At 35.1% G+C, this 19,134-nt stretch overlaps 1 protein-coding gene across 1 annotated transcript in view; it reads left to right on the top strand.

The window, feature by feature from the left end:
- Positions 1-19,134, top strand: part of PTPRQ (protein tyrosine phosphatase receptor type Q) — a 122,120-nt gene that overhangs the window by 75,236 nt on the left and 27,750 nt on the right. Inside the window, exons 44-50 of the mRNA XM_056515959.1 lie at positions 6,042-6,163; positions 9,667-9,853; positions 12,159-12,403; positions 13,011-13,077; positions 13,655-13,813; positions 15,053-15,275; positions 15,710-15,783. Of these exons, the coding sequence (XP_056371934.1) occupies positions 6,042-6,163; positions 9,667-9,853; positions 12,159-12,403; positions 13,011-13,077; positions 13,655-13,813; positions 15,053-15,275; positions 15,710-15,783 (1,077 nt within the window). The remainder of the gene's footprint in view (positions 1-6,041; positions 6,164-9,666; positions 9,854-12,158; positions 12,404-13,010; positions 13,078-13,654; positions 13,814-15,052; positions 15,276-15,709; positions 15,784-19,134) is intronic.

Here is a 19,134-nt window from a genome sequence, read left to right as displayed (position 1 = left end):
ATTTTGTATACTTTTTTATATTTACTGCATACTCAACAACAGTTTCATTCCTCAGCCGTACTACATGTGTAGACTTGGTAAGTCTGAATTTTTGCTAGTGTGAGTTGATATGCCATTTTTCAATACAATTTCACCTGTGGGGTGTGCTAAAGAAAAAAGTATTTTTTTAAATTATTTGACTAAATGTCTGTCCATTAACATTGTAAAACTTTCCTGAAATTCTGTTGTGTGGTTTTGGCAATGGAATTTAAGCAATTGTTTCAGAGGAATTAAGATTTCTTTTCAAAACCATATCCACCTACAGAGTTTCCTAATCAGAGTTGCCATGACAGATACAGGATTGCCATGATGCGTATTAGAACTCTCATGCCTCAGCTGAGGATTTAAGTTTCTAAGAGAAGAGGTAGTTGTCATAAATAATTCACCACTAAATATTTGAGAGAAAGGAACATGAAACATAAATTATTTAGGCAGTTGTCATGGGGATATATGACCTTCCCTACCAGTTTGCAGCCATCCTAGGATAGACAATGTCTGAGATCTGGCTTATAGCCTCTGTAGAACAACTGAGAATCACCATGAGTTGTCTGACTTAATCACAGCTCTTTTAGTCATTTCCCCTTGCTAAATAATAATAATAATAATATTAGAGCTACCAATTACTGGAACAGCTGTGTACCAAGGTCTACTCAATTGTCCAGATATTTACCTTGTCCCACTCAAGTTTTTATAATCATGTGATGTGAACACAGGAGGCTTTGGACACTGTGATAGTAAACATCATAACAGCCTGATATGTTATAAAGCTCAGAAGTAGTCCTTTGGATTGAGAAGTGCTGGAATCAGCTGCAGAGCCATTCTCATATGCACTTACTTTCTTTGTCCAGTGACTCTTATGGAGAAGTTCTGCCTGTAAATCAATGCAACATTTTAAATTAAGGGGAAGAAAAAAAAAACAAACCCAGATGGAGCAGAAAATAGACAACAGCAGTTCTGCAGCTCTTAAGCCAGCAGCTCTGGGGAGATTTCTTACTATTAAAATGATAGAACTCAGCTGCAGACACATGCAAATACTTTTAAAAAATTGTTGCTGAGGTTGCAATAGGGATTTAAACTGGATGGAGAAGCAGATAATGAAAACACATATAATTGCATGAAGTTAGGATGCTTTTTATTATTTCCTTTTTGGACAGTGATGATTTGGTTTAAGAGAAAGCTACTTTCCTATCCAGTCCCACTGAGAACATGGTAGTTAAAAGCATAAATATCTCAAGAGACTGCACAAGCCCTTTCCATGCCAATTCAGTGTCATTCTCAGCAGCAGGTCCTCTGTGTTCTCTATTAGATAGCTTAAAAGTGGTGGGGTCAAAGTTATAAAAGCTCCACCAGCTCTTCCAGTCCAAGTGTCTGGGGCTGCTGACCTGTATCTGTGGTGATGGAAGTAGGCAGCAACGAATTTCCTGTGAGTAAACTGGTGACACATCAGGAGATAAGCTATGGAGTCAAGAAAGCATGGGCATTATTCCAAATATCATGTCTGGGCACTGATCTTTTTCCTGGAGTAATGGCAATCAGCTGAGGAGGAAAAAAAGAGAGGAAGGTGACATGACACATCTGGGTAGCCAGCTGGCAGCTCCACCATGCTTCAGCAGTGCTGAGAGCATCCATGAGCAGTAGCTGATCTTTAGCAAGGGCAGTTTTCTAGGTACCTCATACTTTTCAAAGCCTAGTTTTTAGAATTACTGTTAAAAACCCCCTCAGTTCTGCTCTTTCTTTTGCAAAGGTTACAGCCTGTATCAGAAAAGAGAAATTCGGAATGCACCAAGCAGATTTGGCACTCTGGGTAGCCTTGCAAATTGTATGCAGAAAACAGGTGTTGATCTCCCTCTCCTTTCCCTCATGGACAGGGCCAAGCATCCCCTGGATTAGCCTGCTGATACACAGCCAATATGCATGGTCTGTTAGGGCTTAAGAGTGCTTAGCTGCTATGTAAAATACCCTGAGTACTTAGCCCATAAAATCAATGGGAGTTGTGTTTGCACATTTGAGGGCAGAAGTTAGGCACTGTTTCATTTGATTTTCAAGAAGTGCCTCTGTAAGGCATTGTTTCTACCAAAGGTAAAGTTACCTTTGAGGTGAAATAATAGTTAAAGGGTTTTTTCTTCATAATTTATTGGGTTCTCAGAAATTTGTGTTTCTCTCAAGCCTAAAGAAAATAGTAAACTATTATATTCAGGAGGTTATTTATTATCATATTCAGGAGGAGCATTTAAGGTGAAAACCCTTAGTCTCATTTCCCAGAATATAAAGAGAAGGAACTTCAAGAGCAGCAAAAATTACATAAAAGACACCCTAAATATTTTTTACAAGTTCTGAGGATTTTATTGTTGTGCTAAAGCAGAAATACCTAGTCATTTTGACAACCCAGTGAATAAGGTGAGCATCTTAGCTTTGTTTCAGTTGTTCATTATAAAGACAAATGTAAGGCTAGAGGAATTATTATCAAGATTCTTTAACTCATTTGCAAGTTTAAAAAAGAAATATAATGGCAGTGTTCTGTACTGAGAGTGGCTATAGAGTTACTCTGTGAAAATATTATGGATTGTTAGTACAGCCCATTTCTCACATCACACAGATAAACTGTTCATCCTTCTGTTTTGCAGATTATCCTCCCAGGAATTGTCTTACTGTCCCATAAAGTAGTGTGGCACCATTATTACTTAGCTGATTGATTACCCAAGAGCCAAATCTATTCTACAGGATTAAACATTTTCATCATAACTTAGACTTATATAGTTACCAGCACAGAAGATCAGCATTGTGTCACAATAAGGGAAAGGGCAGGAAATGTTTTCCTTAGCTATGGAAACTTTGTTCCTTCACACCTGCACTTACCCCAAGTTCACTGTTACATTTATGAGGAGAATAAGATCTGCTGAACTTAGGTTTTCTGAGAGAAAAATAATTGTGGAGGGTCAGTGTTAGATGAAAAATGAATGACAGTGAGATCACTGACCTCATTTTGGATCTCACACAGTTACACAATGCAATGCTTTTTGGTAAACTGCCAAGTCCCCTAATGCCAGGATATACTGAGGTACAAAGGAAAATCCCAGATGTTTGAATGTCCCATGAAGGCTAGGACATAGAAACATGGGGCAGAGGGTTATGCTGATCTTTTCAGCACCTTCTTTCCCAATCCCTGCTGATACCCAGTTGCTTGGTACTATTAAAGAAATGTTTCTGTGTGATGAAAAATAATGAGATTTCATGTCTTTTTATGTGTTCTTTCTTCTGGAAAGCTTTGCCTGGGAGAACTTCTTTTTCTTTGTTCGTTACATTTCCTCAAAAGTAAACATTTGCAAGTAATTACGGACTAATACAAGGTATAACTGTTTTAAATTATATAGAAATAACCTAATGATTAAAAACTAAATAACTGAACCACACGCTTAATTTTTGCTGCAAAAGTGAATAAAAGAGCTGATCCTAACCAAACTGGCAAGCATGAATTTCAGTTGGAAAACTGGAGTATTCAGTCTTATTTTTGAGGATTATACTAAATGATGGGCTCTCCAGACTTATCTTCAACTAACACACTGAACTGCTGCCTTAGCATCAGGACACAGATGGATGGGAAAGATGACCCTGACCTCCATAAGACCCACATTCCTGTGCAAGGATAGAAGCATGATAATCAGGAAATGATGGTTATTAGTTACAGAAAATGCATTATTGTGAAAACCAGGAGAAAAGTGCTTATGAGAGGAAGTGATTGGATTATGGGGGAATGAGAGAATAAGACTAGGTCATTTCTCCAGAGTAAATTGCTGTGATTTATAAGAGAAAGGAGGGTAGTGATATCATGGCTTCATGTTGACCAGATTCATTTCACAAACAAACCTAAATCAGAATGTGGCAGTTATCCTCTGAATCAAGCACAGTTTTAAAAAAGTTGTTTTTTGTAAGGCAAAGCATGTCAGATACCTTTCATTCAGAAAACTCATTCAGAAAATATTCCTACATTTCAGTATGATTTGGTTGATGTCTGATATGTTACTTTTCATAATGAAAATAAATCAGGTACTAATGCTTAGACACACTTTAGATAAGCAACTTAAATACAGCATGCTCAATTAGAATTTTCTTACAAATACCTACAAATACATCAAGTATAAACTGCATATGGAAATTAACCATATAAGTAACTGCAGACTGGATAATTTGTAGATTAGATTGTGCTTTAAAATTATTTCACACCATCTAATGCATAACTGCAGAGTCCGTTAGTTCTATTAAAAGCAATGGAAAATTGTCTTTGGAAACTTGGTTGGTTTTATACTGTTTTTCAGAAATTTCATTTTGCATTAAAGCAAATAAATATCATTGCCATAGTTACATAGCTTGCACTGAAAGACACTGTTTGGTAACAAGCCTGACATACATTATCTGAAAAATAAAATTTGTGCTTATTCTAATTTTCAGGGATCTTGTTTGCCCTTGTATCTTGTTTTATCTGTTGTAGCTCCCCACTTGACAGCCAGCCTTCTCTGAGCACTCTCCTCTTTTACAACCCCTCCTGTGCACTCACAGTTCATTCAGTTACACTCTTCAGCCAGTTGTTCCATGCTATTCAGTATTTTGGGTACTGCTTCCAATGGTTGAATTCGATCCTGCCTATAAAGTCTTGTATATTCCTGCTAAGCCCAGCACAAGAATCTAATTCCTGTATCCAACTCCCTAAACTCATCATAACACCTTACTTAATCTCAAATATTTCTGTTTTATTCTGCAATGATGGTGCCAAATTTTTGTCTCCATAGTGCAAAATTTTATTATTTTCCTCATTAATCTTTCACACATAACTGCAACAGCTACATATTTCTTTCCATGTTCTTTTCCTTTTCCTACCCTGTGTTTTTTCTGAAGAACTAAGTAGCCTTGTATACCCTCCAATTTTTTTCCTCATTTATCCCTCTTACATGATGATAAATGGTGGCAAATTACACATTCATCTGTTAATCTTGTTTGAGAAAAGAGCTTGCATCTTCTGATTTGCATGTATGATCACTTTAGTAACTTTTTATAATATACCGTTAACTGATATGTATATTTTTGTGGTAGATTGAAAAGAAGGCACCATGAAGTCAGGTTCTGGAAATATGTACAAATATGTTGTTGTTTTTAACAGGCTGTTCAGTGATACTTACCACAGTTGTCTTTTTTTTGTAGTAGATCCAAAAACAAGATACCCTGGAGCCAAGTTCTGTGATTGTCTACAAATCTGTTGTCCTTCTATTCCAAATTTTATTTTCCTGAAATTTAAATGGTTATTATGGAAAAATAATATCATTTACTGAGAATTGTTGAATTGTTATTATGATGTCATTAAATTCTTATTCAGTAATAAGAAATAACTAGGTTAATTCACATGTCACCTCAACAAATGGAAATTTTTGGGAAATCTCTTTTCTTAATGTGAACATTCTTGCCCTCTTTCAATTCTTACCATTTCTTTTGTTTGGGTTTTCTGTAGTTTCTCAACATGTTAAGAATAAATTGAAAGGAAATGTAGAAAATTATCTCTACTTGTACTTTCCAATACTGCTGGAATATTTTTCTAGTATGCAGAGTATGATGTCTTTTAACAATTTCTATTCTTTGAATGATTGATTTAACATAAACAAACATATTATGCTTGTCTATTTGTATAAATATTTGCATATACTTTGCTTGTGTCATGTGAAATACTGATAAAGAACTTGTAATTAAAAATCTCTATAATCTCAATTTAAGATGAAGTCGTAGGCAGTCCATACTCTGGAAAAATTGTAGTGATTGCAATGAAAGATGTATTTCTAAATCACATGGTGTGACTTACATATGAAAAAAAAGGAAAAATTATAGTTATTCAAGCAACATGTAATCTTAATTGTGTGACAAAGTTTTATTTTCAAATCTCTACTGGCCTTTAAAATTATACTGGGTTATTTTTTGTGCACTTTCTTGGCCATGATTCATATACACATTTTTCTTTTCAGCTCCAGATGGTCCTCCAGAAAATGTGACTGTTTTAGCTACATCTCCTCACAGTATTAATATCAGCTGGAGTGAACCTGCCATCATCACAGGACCAACGAGCTACCTCATAGATGTTACCTCAGTAAGGCAACTCTGTTTTACTCTTAGTGGTTAGACAGATGTTTGGGGATATCAATACCACAGCAGATGTTCTTACAGAATTTGCAGGACAAACATTACTGTATCGAAAGCCATATAATTTTGTCTATTTCCACATAAATTGTAAATTGTACATTTTTTTAATTTATTAATGGGAGATAATTGAATTCAGGAAAACAGTTGAGCTTTGTGGAAGTGGACCTCTTTTTAACCATAATGACCTTTTCTTCTTCAAAGGAAGGAAAGGTTCATTGCAGTGATTTTACAAAGCAAAGTGGAGAGCCTAGCAAAAGGAAATGACTTGTACAAAGTTACACCAGAGGGCAAACTTTAAAGTCAAACTAGATTTCCCACTTTGCACTTGGTGCTCTGTCCATCAGATTAGCTGTATTTTGCTAGCACAGTAATAAGACTTCTTTCTCCTTGATCTTTATAACAAAAAAAAAGCTGACATAAGAGAAAAACTCTAGTGGCTTTTCTCTTTTCATCCTCTACTGCACTTACAAAACCCCTTAAAGCCACCATTAATAAATCCCATTTCCTGCCCTGTGGCAAGATAGGCATCTTTCTAAGTTCAATCACATGAGAAGTAGGATATAGGTTCCATGTTCTGCCAGGAATTATACAGACAGACAAGGTTATAAGTGAAAATACGAAGTAGTTTACCAGACATCACCCAGGAAAAGTTGCTGTTTGGAGTTTCAAAATTTTTGAATCAGTCTGTTAGATATCAGGAAAAAAATTAAAGTCTACTTTAAACTATTTAAGCCTTTAAAGAGAAAGGTAGGTTTTCTGAGAAGAGAGTAAGACTATGTGTGTATTTTTCTGAATTTGTCATAAGAATTACAGATCTGCTAATATATTAATGCTGAGGTATTTGTGCAATCAAAATGCCTTAGGAGATCAGTAAAAAATACCAAATATTTTTAAGCTACCCAGAACAATTACAAGAGACTGTAATGTGTAGTCCTGTAATTTTCTCTTCCTCTAAATTCATTGAACAGCATGTAGAGTGAAATCTGCTCAGCTCTCAACTGCTTACTGCAGTAGCATGGCAGAAAAAAGAATGTGCAACAAGGGGAGGACTTACAGGGATTATTGCTTGGCCTGATGGGTTGGTCATTGAAACAACATAGCAAGTTTTATTTCTAACTAATAAAGTTAGAGAAGTCTTCTTCCTTGTGAAAAATTCTTGTCATTTTTGACTAAACAACATTTTAGTGCATCAGCAGGAAAACATTTCATGGTTTTTATGAAACTTAAAAAATTCAGTTTTCAAAGCTTGATTTTTTGGGGTTTAATATTTTATGAATTTGTATTGAAACAATTTGCCCTTTGTCTGATAATTCCAAAATTATAAATTATGTAATCTCAATCTATACTCTGAAAATATTATAAATACCTTATCAATATAAATGATGAAAAAACTCCTGAAGGAAGATGATCTGTGGAATTTTCCAGGTGAACTTGCCCAGCATTTGAGAGGAAATTGAAAAACTGTTTTAAATCTTCTGTTTGGAAGACCAGTTTGGTTTTTACAAAGTGTGTTTTTTTTGGGTTTTTTTTCCAAGTATATTTCAGATAACCAGCTTTTTGTTTATACATTCCTTGTAATTAGATGTTGTCTGTCTAATGATCAGTAACTACAGGTGCCAGTTCTGTAGAACTTTAGTAGACAAACCTACTCCTTCTTAAATACCAATAAAGCTAGCAGAATTTTTTCAGTGAAATTTTTAGTATATTTAAATATTTATAAAAATAGCATCATAGAACAAAATAATTCAAGTTTCTCCTCTGTTATATACTAAAAGTTAATAATTTATATTCATAACTGAATATATTAGAATTCTGCTTGAATTACTAGGATATATTTTGAAGTTTGAAGGATTAGAAAACCTAAAAAGTACTCCATTATTTTTCCTCCAAGTCATATTTTAGTTTGTCTTACTGTCTACTATAACTGGAAGTTCTTCTGAATAAAATATTTCTGGAAATGGGTAAAGAAAATGGGACTTAACCATTAAATTTCATGAAGAATAGAAATACTTTTAATGATGCAGTGCTGTGATTGTACTTCAGCTGTTAAATAAATATTTATATGCCAGATTTTTGATAGTCAGAAAGAAGAAAATGTTTCAGCTCTTGATGGCTATCCCAGGAAATGAATGTCTGTGTAATTCATCAGAAAGTTTAGCTCAGGTTAATTCTCAGTGGGGATATATGCCTATCTGTCAAATTAATGGTATGCTTGAGCTATTCTAATGTTTTATCAGCTGCATTTAATACAGATTTTCTTCAGTGGGAAAACTACTGTACAGCTACCTAATTCTCTTTTCAAATTACACATTGAAGAAACAAGAATAAAAATATTATTAACTGAAGCAGTGGGAATATATATAAATACAATTTTGTAAATGATACTTGATGAAACACTAAAAATCACCCATTTCCCTCCTTTTCTTGTTTTTGAAGCTACTATTAGAAGTGATTAACTTGATACAAAGTCCAACACTGGAGATTTTCCTACAGAACTCCAGATTATTTGAAATGTAAGGATGAGAGGCATCCACAATGTAAGACAACCCATAGCCTGCTCTAACACAGAAACAAGTGTGCCTAAAGTATTCCTCAAAAATGCTTTATTATCTTTTTCATATAATATCCAGCTCTGAAAATTGCTCAGCAACCCTCAATAGATTATTTTAGTCTACAACTAAATTAATAGTCATGGTTTTAGTTAAATTTTTAGGTACATCATTGCAGATTGTGTAATTTTTAATTCTAGTTTGTTTTTGTGTAAGTAAAATTTCTATTTGTATTTTTATGAACACTGTAAACAGTGGATTATCTTCAATTTATTAGCATCCTTTCTTATATTTTAAAGTTATTACTAGATCTTTTATAATCCTCTTTTTTTTTATATTGAACCTTAAATCTTTCCAGCTTTTCTAGTGGGAGAACTAATCCTTCCCAACTCTCTCCTAAAAAAGAGCTTCTATTAATATAACCAAAGAAGAATGGCACTTTCTTCTGTTGTATCAACATTATATATTGCTGCACAATTTCCAATTGTATTCCAAACAATCTTCTGCTATATAGCTGCTCATCTTTTGGACCTTTGCCTACTTTGATGCCTATTCCAGGTCGCTACAATTGCCCTGGCCCAGTGTCTCCAAACTGGTTCATGTTTACTTGATGTGAGACAATTCCAACCAAAGAGCCCATTCCCTTAAGTGTCCCATTAAGTGCCAGATTCATCACATGGGTTAGATGGGAGTGTACTCCCCAGCACAGCTTTGTACTCTTGGTATCCAGAGACTCCTTGTGAACCCTTCTATATAACTAGGTAGGCAAGTGGAAGAATAAAAGTTAAATAAGATGTTTATAACAAAAGTAAATAAGATGCAAATAAGAAATAATAATTTCCTTCTTTTGCTATTCCAAGCCTTGTAGCAACTTCTTTAAAATTTTACTGGTCTTTTACAGGTGGATAATGAAAACTATAAAGCTCAGTTTCTGAAGACAAATGAGGAGGATAAAGTCTTAGAAATTTCAGATTTGAAAGCATTTACGAGGTATTCTGTAGTGATCATTGCCTTTACAGGGGATGTTAATGCTGCGCTCCTAGAAGGCAAGGCTAGTTCCCCAGTAATTGTCTCCACTTTTGAAGCAGGTTTGTAACTTTTTCTATTTTATACAGATCAAAATTCACAGGTTTTCTTCAATTTGACAAATACATGAGGACTTTTAACACAAGGTGGACTTTAAATACAGATTTGTCCCCACAATATTTTTTCCTTAATATTATAAAGGTGTCAGACAATAAAAAAAGGATGGTTATAAATACTAAGATTTACCTTTAGTTATGCTGGGATCCTACCTTGCTCCATGTAAAATTTGGATATGTAGAACACAGCCAACTAGATTACTTCTATAGCCAATGAAGAGAGAGGTTCCATCTATACATTAACATGTGTAGGAGATACCTATTTTAGACAGGGATAACTCCATTTTGGAGGTACCTGTTAAGAGACTACTGAAAACTCCATACCACATCCTTTTTTGGTACAAAATTTAAACATAAAAAATTAAGTGAAATGAATCCTACCATTTATAAATGCTATGTGTGCAGACTTGAGGACATTATCTCTGTATTCTCAGTGGAAGCAAGTTGCTAGTGAAGGCCCATAGGAAACTCTGTATGAGTCAGCTGCTCCACACATTCTGAAAAATCTGGAGAATGAGCTAGATATTAAGGTAACAAAAGTAGATGATGCTGTTAAGTTAGTCCAAAAAATAAAACTGAGAGATGTTACAGAAAAGTAGATAACATTTGCATTTGCTTACAAAACTATAAATTGTACAAAATATGAATATGTACATGGGGAAGATATAGTCCTTAATTTACATACATAGATCATGGTTGTGGTCTGTCTACTGTCTTTGCTGGTTTTGAATTGTTTTCTCTAGTTTAAACAAACAAACAAACAAACAAGCAAAACTCTAAAAATATTTTCTCAAGAGGTATTAAAGTTCTGTTTCATTCAAACTAATTACCACCTGTGTATAAAGCATAATTACCTTATCTCTAGTGAAGCCTGCTGCAGAACAATATTTTTAGTTCCATATTCAGGTTAATGTCAGATTTAATTGTACTACACAGTGACTTTATAATTTATCTTTCCTTTGATATATGAAAACCCAAGGCCTCTATTGATATGACACATACACACACACACATATATACAAATACATATACATATACATATACATATACATATACATATACATATACATATACACATACACACACACATATATATATACATGGATGGTTCTCCAATGCTTTAAATAAGATAAATTCTAAGGATTTCATTACCTATTTCTATCCCTGGAAGATGATATGCTCTTTTGCTGTGGAAAAAGACTAAACTATGTGGTAGCTGGATCTATTCTGAGACAGACAGCATCCTGTGGTACCTTTTCTGGTAGCCCTTTTCCTTATGTAAATATGTGATACATTAGGAGTTCAGTAACTTTAGAAAGGAACACTTATTTTTTTCCATCTCATCTTGTTTTATCTGGTTGGTACAGCTTAGCATACAGCTTAGTTAGGATCAGTTGACACTGGAGAAGCCTCAGTAAGCTTTTGTTGGCTGGTATAAAAAATCTGGGAAATAGGACTGCTGCATCTAAATCCTTGGCAGAGGGAATGTGTTTACCTTCCATCACTTGATTTCACTATTTAGAGGTCATGCTACATACTTGTCTGCTCAGGTAGAGCAATAAATATTTAGCTGCCTGGAAAGAATGTTGCAGCCTTTTCTTTCAGATAGGGGCATTGGGAAAATGATTTATACCTTTGCTGTCCTGAGAATAAGCTACTGGAATCAGCATTTGACAAGAAACTGCCTCCAGGAAAAATGCATGTTGTGCTTGTGTCTGGGCATCAGTTTGTGGAAAAATTTCTCCTGAAGATTTAGCTGTGATAAGCAGAGACTCTCAGGAGCACAGTGGGTTATTTATATGTTGGGAGGGAGCTTGCTGTTAACAGAGGAATACTCTGCTGTTCTTAGAAAGGAATACTCACTGACTCTTTTTTCTTGGTTGTAAACCTGTGCAAAGATTTGTCTACCCCAGATGTGTTTGGAGGTATAATGCTTTCAGATTTTCTGAGTAGATAATCAGAAAAAGATTTTCTGAGTAGATACTACAGAGTGTTATCTAACTATTATTTTAAAAGTTTGTTAGCATTCAGTGCCATCATTAAGAAAAGGATTTCAGTAGATATTTGAGTTTTTATTGTGTTTATGAATATTTGCATATGCAATAAGTATTTGAGAATTTTTAATTAAAAAATGGGAAATGTCAATGAAATAATACTGATATAGACAAAATATAATTTTAATTTTTCAGGTTTTACTCTAATAGTAATAGTGGTAAACTGATTAAGTGGGTCATTGAAATATTTATTTTAGTGCCTGAAGACCCACCTAACAACATAACTTTTCAGAAGATACCAGATGAAGTAACAAAATTCCAAGTAACATTTGTGCCACCATCTGAACCAAATGGAAATATTCAAGTGTATCAAGCTATGGTTTACAATGAAGATGACCCTGCTGCCATCCAGATTCACAACCTTAGTGTCATTGAAAAAAAAGATCAGTCAGTCACTGCCATGATAGAAGGACTAAAAGGAGGACATACCTATAATGTCAGCGTAAGAACTGATACATTTGGGGGGATGTTCTGTTATTATTTCTTTTTCTTTGATATAAGAGTGAGATTAGTTTGAAACTTTGGCCGAATATGAGATTTTCATGCCAAGAATGTTAGCTGGGGTGCAAAGAGAGGCAAGTCTGAGGAACAAGGGGAACAAGGAACAGGATAGAGTGAGTGGGAGCAGGATGCATCACTAGTCTGGATGACCAGTTCATGTGCTTAGCAAAGCAATTTGTGACACAAAGTCACAAGCACAAGACTAAATTTCTCTCTTAATTCCAGTACTGGCATTGCTCATTGGACATGAAAGGTCTAGTTCTGCAAGGGAGCTTGCTAGAAGTATGTGCATGAAGTACTTTCAAATGGTCTGAGACTTGGGCACAAGAGGAGGAAAGATCATTCTTTAAGTGAGCTTGGTTGCTTCTTTTGTAAGAGCTGCATAATTACCATACTTAGGATTTCTAAGCAATATAAAATAAGTTCTAGCCTAGTGGAGTGACAAAAGGAGTGTTTAGGCATTAATTGTTGCTAGAGATATATTGGCCAGAATTGTCCAATGTGAAACTATTACAATACTCATTGAAACAAATGTTTGGTTTTTTAAGGTGTATGCAATTAATGGTGCTGGTGCAGGGCCAAAAATTCAATTGAAAATAACCATGGATATCAAAGGTATGTCCCATAAAGTACGCTGTATCTGAAATCTCTATAATTCTGAAGAAATTGCTGTTCCACCTGAAAGCACACAGCTGTGTGCCTTGTGCTATAATTTAGAGGCTGTATAATGTAGGAACAGGAATATATAATTGATCCCCTTGAATTGTAGTGTTCAGTTTTGCTGATCATTTGCTATTTGTATGAGAATCATGCCATAAAGCACATCTAGACTCACTGAAATAATCATATCAAGTTCAATATTTTAGTTACCATCAGCAACCAGCTTAAAATATGACATAGGAGTAGCTAAGTATGCAGGATCACAGTTGTCAAAATAAACAAAGTCATTTACTGATATTAATTGAAAAATTAAGACTGGCTCTTATTATTGTTTTTTCTTTTAATTGAAAATTATATACATTTATAAGAATATATTTTTTAGAGGCTTAAGATAGTAAGTAGGACATTAAATCGTCCCTGAAAATACGTTGGAGATTTTTTTTGCATAACTCAGCTGTGTGCCTGAACAACATATCTTTCAGTGAAAGTATTGTAAAACAGAACTCTGTGGTATATCTTTGCTTAAAAACAGAACCGCCAAGGCCCAAAAAGAAACCAGCACCAGTTTATGATACCAATGGAGCATTACTCGTCACAGCTACAACAATTACAATCAGAATGCCAATATGTTATTACAGTGATGATCATGGCCCTATCAAGAAGATACAAGTTCTTGTTGCAGAAGCTGGAGGTAGAATTTAATAAGTTCCCTTGAAAATTATTTTCAGTTTCACGGATTTTGTCTTTTTCATTTGTTTTCTTGGTTTTCAGTAATTTCATTGTAGAAGACAGACAACAAAGTCACTTCTGCTGTGGCAACAGCACTAAGGCCACACAGTGCCTGTGGGCTGGTACTGGATTCTGGGAATGCTTTCCAATGAAGCGTCTTCCATGTTGTCTGAAGCTACCAATATTATTCATCCCTAATTTTATCACTATAGTTCTTTATTTTCTGTTTCCTTGGAAAACACCCCGACATTTGACATTTCTGAGTATAAATAAATATGAAACTTTTGAGGTTTGGCAAGGTTATTTATCTGTCACTATTAGTGTTGCCCGTAAAAGAATGCAGCCATGAGCAGCTGATATTTCCATTTCATTATGGGGGCAGGGAGTTACATAAATCCCTTCTGTAGAGTGTGGGTAAGAATGTTTATTCCCCTGTACAGGCTGATGAACATTTACTCGTATGAGCAGTGCTGTGAAACCTTTTGAGTAATTGCTCACCAATGTGAGTGGGTTTTATGTCAGGACATCGTATGGTCAGGCTTACTTTACCTAAGAAGGACAAAGGTATTGAAATACCTTATTCTACTTGGTTTCAAAGTATAGAAGTAAAGTATGCTCATTAGGTGAGCTCACCTTAAGTGTCTCACCTTTTTCTGAATTTTGCATTTTAGCACTAATCCTAATGACATTTACTTCATAACTATTGATGTGAAGATTCTCTTGAACTGAAAGATAAACAAATATCATGCTAAGCAGCATTGTGAAGATTTTTCTCATGAGCTGCTGGGTGCCATCCATGTATGGAAATCTAGACATTTAATTTATGAAACAATCTTTACCATATTCAGATTAAAGAGTTACTGACTTTTCTAGCTAGCCATGCTCAATTTCGAAACCAGTGTCTTGTGCAACTATATTACTTGCACAATAATTACTAATATACTCTACAGGCAGAACTGCTGTCTGAAATTGCTCCTCAAATTTTCTAGATGTGATTTAGTTGGCTTAGAGTTAACAAAACATGGATAGTGTGGATAGTAAGGAAATCTGGGTTTAAGGACATAGTCAGTTATAGACTTATTTGCGTAAATTGAACCAGTAGCATGCAGAGCTTTTAAAAAAATAATTTCCTATATAACTTCTTTAGTTGCAGTCTTGTCAGATTGTAAATTGCACCTATTATTTCTTTTCTTGACAATAGCTCAGCATGATGGGAATGTTACCAAGTGGTATGATGCCTACTTCAACAGACCAAGGCCATATTTTACAAATGAAGGCTTTCCAAACCCACCATGCATAGAAGGAAAAGAAGATCAGAGTGGGAAAGAGGAGATATATGTCATAGGTGCTGATACTACATGTCTGATACCAGCCAGTCAAGACAAAATATGTAATGGCCCATTGAAACCAAGAAAGCAGTATCTGTAAGTAAATTTGTCTTCATGTTTGTCCAAGAGAAAGATTTAAGTGCATAGATTTATGCAAACACTTAATACATATAGTTAAATTAGAAACGGAGGAGATTGAACTGATCATCACATGTATCTAATTTTAATTTTTTTGGCTGAGCATAGATATGGGAGACAAATTTTTTACAATTTTTTTCAAGCAAAAGAAGATGCTTATGAAGTTTTTAAATCAAATAAATCCAAACTCAAGATAAGTAATTCACATTTTTTTATACATTTAAGATTTTTACACTGAGTTCTCGATGTCACTTTCTCATAATGTCACTTTTGAAGGTGAATAATGATTTTAAATTATATTATACTAAAATATTTTAGTTTGTAAGTGAAACCATATTTAAGAAAATGCAAATAAACTTTATTTCAGTAGTTTTCCTGGTTTTCTTTCACAGATTTAAGTTCAGAGCAACTAATATTAAAGGGCAGTTTACAGATTCTGACTATTCTGATCCTGTCAAAACATTGGGTAAGAAGACTGTAATTTACTAAAGTATTTCTCTATTTCTAAAGAATCTCTACAATTCCATGTTTCTTTTTAATACAGTGAACTCAGTAATCTGTATATTTGTTGGATGTAGCTTAACTAGAATGGCTGAAGAAATACATCCATTGCCTTGTATGTCCTTTTGAAGTTGTCAAGAGACTCTATGTCAGCCTGGACTGTTAAATGAAGAGGTGATATTGACAAAGTTTATTTGCAGAGATTCAATTATACCAACAAAAATGTTGCCAGGGTAGTTCATACTGTTTGGCAAACTGCCAGTAGCTATTCTGTTTGTGCTGTTTCCTTCTGTGTTGGATGTAGAACTAGGACTGGATAGTCTTGGCTGCACAACAAATTGGCTGGGTGGCCAGGCCCAAAGAATGGTGGTTAAATGGAGCTTCATCCAGCTGGCATCTGGTCCCTAGTGGAGTTCCCAGGACTCAGTATTTGGCCAGTACTGTTTAGTGTCCCTGTTGATGACCTGGCTGAGGAGATCTAGGGCACCCTCCGTCAGTTTGCAGGTAACACCAAGTTCAGCAGCAGTGTTGGTCTGCTGGAGGTCAGGAAGGCTCTGCAGAGGGATCTGACAGGCTGGATCAATGGGCCAAGGCCAGCTGGATGAGGTTCAAAAAGGAAAGACAATGGAGCTGATGAAGTGTCTGGAGCACAAGCCCTGTGAGGAGCAGCTGAGGGATCTGGGATCATTTAGGCTGGAGAAAATGAAAACTCAGGAGAGATCTGAAAGGAGGTTGTGGCAAGATGGGTGTCAGCCTCTTCTCCCAGGTAACAATAGGACAAGAGGAAATGTGGTGACAGGGGAGGTTTAGATCAGATATAAGGAAAGATTTCTTCACAGAAAAAGTGTTAAGCATTTGAACAGGCTGAACAGGAATGTGGCATTTAGGGACAGGATTTAGTGATGGCCTTGACAGTGCTGGTTTAGCAGTAGAACTTGATGATCTTAAAGGTCTTTTCCAACCTAAATTATTCTGTATTCCAGTAAACTTAATGCCAGGTCATGTGGGCATGACCCTTTAGCCCCTTCATCCTTTAGATATAGACAAAGCTCCATATGAATTAATAAATTAATACTGTCTAATAGAATCCATCTGGATTTAAAGTTGCTAGCCAGTAGGCCAGAAGTTATTTGGTCTGAAATCAAACATAATTACTTCATGGCTGTGTTGGTATACCCCCAAAATTGGGAATGACATCTCTTGTAGCAGATTGCAATAAGATCTGTAAATTCTTTTAATATATTTGTAAGTTAAAAACTTACTTAGCTAAGCTCTAGCCCTGACTTTCTGAAAATGGATATCAAGACAACTGGATGAGTACCCAGAAGAATTTTAGTGGGCACATATTTTTCATTTGGCATTCATCTTCTGTGATATGAGCTCTCTTATTTATCTAATCCATTTTAGGAATTTGTTACATGATCTGATATTGAAAAGCCTGAAATGCTAATTCACTACCTGAATATTCTGAAAGGATCTGGCACTATTTCTCCAGCCGAGAATGCTGTGGAAAGTGCAACATAAAAGTTGTTTTTGTATATTCTGCATCTAAAAGTTTTAAGCAAATGAAGCAAATTTTTTTTTCAGTAAGGGAAAGATAGTGTGTCCAATCAGGGACAAACAAATTTACTGGAAATGAGTCCAACTGTATCCAGTCCTCTGAGCAATTTTCTCCTTTGTAACAAAAGTCTGCAATACTTAGTGGCAGGCAGATAGTGTAATTCATTTCCTTATGTATTGTTATTGAAAACTTGTGGCATTTTCTACCCTGTACACAATAAATAAGCAAGATATGTGTGTATGCTGAATAAAATGTAGTAGGGAAAAAATCAAAACAGAGAAAAATTCCTCAGACATCCATGTCTCCTCATACCCATCCAATGCCTTCTGTGCTAAACTTTAACATCAAGCAATGCTTTTTAAGGCCAGACTACAGCATACTTTTTTCTGGTCTTAGCTTCTAAATTTTAGAGCATTCAATTTACGTGGAATAGATAATCAAAAGCTCTTTGCATGCTTTCTTACAAGTGCTGGGAAATCAATATCAAATTGATATATCACAAGTGATGCAGGTACTGCAGTTGAATGGTCCTGAAGATAGAGCATTCTCTTGAGACACATGGCATGAGGAAGCTTGCCCAAGGGTTTCCTTTTAGAACATGCTTGGTTATAGGAACTTCCAGCTTGCTCTAGAAATATAACTCACAAAACATGCCAAAAATTCAGCTTTTATAAATCTTTGCTACCCAATTACTTCTACTGCACTTATAACATTAGCTGCTCTCCAGGAGAAGTTTATGCTGCCTCAAATCTGAATTGCAATTTGATTTTAAATTAGTTAGCTCCCTTACTAATAATCTCTGAAATTTGTGAGTTTCCAACCTTATATTTTTATTTTATTAGCTAAAACCTTAATTTGAATTCTGGCAGAGATATTCATAAGTTTAAAAAAACCCTACATTATTCTGCTTTCAGAATCTACTGATACAAAAGGTCTTTGATCTGGAAAATCTGCAATTTAGCCTTCTGGTGCAATTTAACATTATGTGTATGAAGCGGAAAAAAATATGGAAAACCTTGAGAAATCATTTTGTGAGACATATCAGGTGGTCTTGTAAATAATAGGAATTTTGTTAGGGAGGAAAATTGAAGCAGAAGTCATGGGAATATACAGCTGGAATAATGTTTTTTAATTATAGTAAAGGAAACATTTTAATAGGTGTATGGTATACCACAACCTTTCTCTTGACCTGGAGAGGGGGAGTTTCTTCCTCACAAGCCATGACTCTCATTGCAAAGTCGGTATCCATGCTACAATGAAAGGTCAGCATTTTTCCATGACATAATTAAGATACAGTGATAAATACTGCCTAAACTTGAAATACATTAAGGCAGCTTGTAAGCTTTTTGTAAACCCTGATGACTTGTTCAGTAAATCATGACTGTGGGGCAACTGGTAGTCCTGTGTATCTTTTCCATGTTAAATATAAAGTTGATGGGACAGGAAATAATCAAAATGAGGTTTCCTTAAGCTGTCTTTTGCATAGAAACTGACCTTAGGGTATTTTATTATTGCAGTTTGTTATCATCATGTATTGAGTGCAGCACTTCAGAATTATACATCATGATATTCTCTATTTTGTCTCCTCTCCCATGCCCATGATTATCTCTACAGACATTTCTACCGAGCTATGTTTAGTCCTACCCTGTTGCAAAGAAGCATGAGAAAATGTGGGTTTTTAAATTCTTGGTTGGCATTCCACCAGCACTGTTTTGTTTAATAACATCTGCATTTTTTTTTATTAATGTTAATTGT

Source organism: Oenanthe melanoleuca, chromosome 1A, assembly GCF_029582105.1.
Source record: "Oenanthe melanoleuca isolate GR-GAL-2019-014 chromosome 1A, OMel1.0, whole genome shotgun sequence".
Classification (NCBI taxonomy): domain Eukaryota; kingdom Metazoa; phylum Chordata; class Aves; order Passeriformes; family Muscicapidae; genus Oenanthe; species Oenanthe melanoleuca.
The sequence above is the reverse complement of the archived record's forward strand: the minus strand, read 5'-3'. Positions and strand labels throughout refer to the sequence as shown.